This window comes from Ornithodoros turicata, chromosome 4, assembly GCF_037126465.1.
Source record: "Ornithodoros turicata isolate Travis chromosome 4, ASM3712646v1, whole genome shotgun sequence".
Lineage (NCBI taxonomy): Eukaryota > Metazoa > Arthropoda > Arachnida > Ixodida > Argasidae > Ornithodoros > Ornithodoros turicata.
Window position 1 is genome coordinate 31,103,457 of NC_088204.1, and position 3,860 is coordinate 31,107,316.

The 3,860-nt window shown below is 48.5% G+C and overlaps 1 protein-coding gene across 1 annotated transcript; it reads right to left on the bottom strand.

Moving 5' to 3' along the window:
* Window positions 1–2,160: 2,160 nt before the first annotated feature.
* On the bottom strand, window positions 2,161–3,562 carry LOC135392281 (uncharacterized). Its single transcript, XM_064622997.1, has 2 exons — window positions 3,166–3,562; window positions 2,161–3,101 (listed from the first exon to the last, which is right to left on the bottom strand). Exons 1-2 carry the CDS (start codon window positions 3,560–3,562, stop codon window positions 2,161–2,163), a joined length of 1,338 nt encoding a protein of 445 aa, XP_064479067.1.
* Window positions 3,563–3,860: the final 298 nt, after the last annotated feature.

Genomic DNA, 3,860 nt, shown 5'->3' on the forward strand with positions numbered 1-3,860 from the left:
GCCGTTTCGCGCTCAGCGGGCAGGCATGATCAGTATATAGGAGGCTATGACCTGGAACAACGCCTCCTCTATAAATGAATGCCTGTCAGATCGCGCGCTTACCAATGGAACGAAACGAGCCCTGGCGAAGGCTCGGTTTCCCTCGTGCGACGAGAGATGGCGGTAGGCCCCGTGTAAGGACCGCCAGTCTCTGTACTTGTTTCGCTCGCTCCCGGCTCCTTTTAGTGCTCTTCCGTTTGTGTAAACTGCAGAATGATTGAAGAACGAACAGCTTTATCGTTTAATTATGTGCAAACTGTGCGTAAGTGTTTTGTTAGGCCCTGACATGAATGACTTGCATGAGAGCAGGTTTGACCCGAGCACCCGACATGTACGCTAAAATCTCACTTTCAAATTTCTCAATACGAGAAAGGCGATGAAAGATAAAAACTGCGTCACGGTACCTGCAGGTACTGCCCTGATGTCCACTTTCCTGCTGTCACACTGTTCTCGTGCCTCACTGTACCGACTGTTCACTTTCGAAGATTGAAGTTGTACAAAACAAAAACAATAAAAAAAAACATTGTTCACTTTCAGAGGCAGGAGTTATAGAAAAAACAAACAGAACAACACTGTTCACTTTCGGAGACTTGGAGAAGAAGCAAACAAAAAGAAGAACACTGTTCACATTCGAAGACTTATTGTGCAAACGCTGCTAAGAACAGAGTGAGAGAATGCTCTAGAGTTTCAGTACTTTGCGTGACAGTGGCTTTCTTGCGAACGTTTTCGCGATAGAATTTTTGTCAGTCACAGTTAATGCGTGGTTGCTAAGGAGAGGTTTTATAAACTTCCTGCACAAAAGACTCAACAATGTCCTTCTGTGCTCGCTATCTCCATTTTCGCACAGAAGTACGGGGGCATCCATCAGCACCTCGACAGCGTGCCTTACACAGGACTCAAGTGGCTTAACCATAGGCTTCCTGTGAAGGAGTACAACATCTAAGTAGCTTCTGAGGCCTATAAGGACGGAAACAAGCTCTTTCGAAGGATACTTGAGACCTCCTCGATCCTGGTAGGCGATGAGTCCATCGACAGGTGTGTTTCCCTTCGCTGGTTTTTCAACCAGCTCGATGCAGGAGGAGCAGCTTAGCTTTTCTGATATCACGCGAGCTAGGTACCACCGATTAGAGCAATGCTGGCTACCTCTGGGTCCGGCAACCGCGGTTTTGGTGTCGTGCGCAGTTCACGGAGTCTTTCTTTTGCCAGCGGTGGGAAAAACTCGGCGGCTGAAAACCCCCGTTCTCAATGACCTGATTACTGATCGCTTGTGAACTGAGGAGTGACACGGGGCAACTTAGGTTGCTGCGGTTAGATGATGTCACAATACCCGTCTTCAGCATTTTTTCAATACCGCTGAGAACGCTCCTCATGTCCATGGCGTCGTTGCATCCTGCAGTTCTCCGGAGAAATCCGAAAAGCGCCTCGATTGGATCGCTTGAAAACTTTCGTGTGAGAACGAACATGAAATTTTTCTTGCTGAGTAGGAAGCGAATACATTGCACGTTTGAGCTTGTTGTCAGCACCAAGGCGTGAAATGTCTCCTTGCTCAGGAAGTTGTCGGGATCGCTCTCGTTCCTCAGTTTTTGCACATAGTCGAGAAAGACTGTCTCCAGCCACTGCAGCGTGTCATCATGCACGTCATAGAAAGGTCTTGTATCCGGGTCGTTCTTGTGAATATGCTGCCGCGTGTTACTCACGTCCATAACAGTGAACCATTTGTGCATCATTGTCATGAACTCCACTGTCGGCCCAAGTGATGCGAACTGCACGTCACATGTGTGACCAGCTTGGTCTTTTATGTATTGCAGCGCCGCCGTCACAAGAGATGAAAAAACCTTTACAGCGTGCACTACGCTCATCTTCTCGATGTTTGAAGGATAAACGTGCTTGCGGGTGAGGAACCTTATGGGCTTTACGGTTAACCCTCGCTGCATCTTGTAGAGGTCCTTCAACCATGAAGATGACATTTCTTTCTGGCCGCCCATGTCCTTCGCAAGAAACTGGGACCTGACATTTTTGATAATGTGGCATTGGTCAAATGCCCAAAAAAAAAAAAAAAGACGTCTCGATGGGTCCACAGGGTGCGGGGCAAACGTCGTGGCTTGTCCATGGCAGAATATGTCAATGGCGGCAACATTGGTCTTGTGGTTGTCCGTAACCAACCTGACAATTTTGAACCCCAGCTGTTCTTTTTATGACGTATACGATGGCTTGCGCAAGATCCGGTGCTGTGCAGGCTTTGGTGAAGAAGTATGCAACCGGTATCTTGAAACGATCAGCCAGGCCACAGAGCAGGAAACAAAGCAATGAATTGGCCAGAGTGGTAACATGTTCGGCTGGCGTGAGGTGGCCCAACTCCTTGCCCATGGTGACGTCCCGAATGAATGCATCTCGCTGTTTGTTATATTCTAACCTTTGCCTAACGTGCATCTCGTCGTTAACGAGACTGCAAACTTTGGACTGAGGCGCAGCTAGGCTCTGGAGCTCAATATCCAGCCTACAGTGAACGAGAGGACTAAAGCCAACCTCGCCAATCGATGTCCCGATGTATTTCTGCAAGGTGTTTCTGCACGGTAGTCGCAGCAACTCTTCACACCGAACGTACTCATAGGCCTTGATGGAAAGATTCCTCAAGACCACACAGTACCTTACAGTGAGTTCTGACCATGTTGGCCTCTTCCTCTTGTAATTGACAACTTGGTTAGGAACAAATGTCGCTCTGATGTCGTTTTGCTGAGCTTCCGTCACGACATCAAGGAAGGCATCAACACTGAAGTCGGCTTTGAGCTGGCGAAGCTCCTCCTGATGTTTCCTTAAAGACTCCTTCAGTCGCGATATTTGCTGCCGAAGAGATCGCTCCTTAGCCCTCCATTTACGTCGTTCAATAAAAGCGGTGAAATTTGCCTTTTCCGTCTGTGTCGAGAACGATCGCTTTGCGAACACTGGAGTACTCTTTAAGTGGTTCAAGTGGGAACAAGTACCTCGATCACTTCTTGCAAAACTGTCCGATGTGGGTTCTTGTCCCACAGGCTGTGCAGGGGGCTCCTCCGTAATAAGTAATCCTTTGCCCACAGAAGAAACGTCGTCGGAAACCACAGAGTCTATGACGGACGGCGTATCGCACACGTTCGTCGCAGTTGTCTTTCGCCTTTTGTGCGACTCTTGCGTCCTTGCCCGTTGCCTCGTCAACGTAAGCAGTCATGGCGCGCTTACGGCTCTCTGGTTCTCGGCGAACATGAGGAGCCTTGGGCGTCATGTACAACGGGTAGCCTGGGAACACGCTGGGTACCGCTCCCTTCTTTAGTAAGCGCAGCCTTGTATTTTCCTTGAAGTCTGACACGACGAAGTGCTTACTGCAGACGACGGAGGAGTTGCACGTGGAACTTGGCTCCCAGTTCTTACGGGCAATCAGCTTCAGCCACTTCTCACGTAGCTCGAGGTCTGCCGGAACCTTGTGGAAGGACACACCAGGGTCCCTCTTTCGTGTACTCGACGAGCACATGGGCACGCAGCAGCAGCGCATTGCAGATGGTAATTTTAACAAACCAATCGAGATAACAACGATGTACCCTTATTCGGGTCGAATAAGCACCGTTTCTAATACCAGCACGCGTTATGGACCCAGTCGAACAATGGCTAGAAAAATATTCTGCGCGTGAGGAACCGAACGCGCCGCGCGCATACTTCCAATCAGACTTGTACGTATTTGGAGTGTTGTATTAAAATACTGTATTTCAAATACAATTTGCGGTATTTTGGTACTCTACCCAATAATTTTTGTGATGATGGTATTTTCTACTCAATACTCTAATTACATATTT

Bases quoted from the DNA above. Each gene is read 5' to 3' on its own strand.
- LOC135392281 (XM_064622997.1), bottom strand. From the start codon at position 3,562: ATGCGCTGCTGCTGCGTGCCCATGTGCTCGTCGAGTACACGAAAGAGG. The intron at 3,102-3,165 runs GTGTGCGATACG...CTGTGGGCAAAG, and splicing joins GAAAGACAACTGCGACGAAC to GATTACTTATTACGGAGGAG.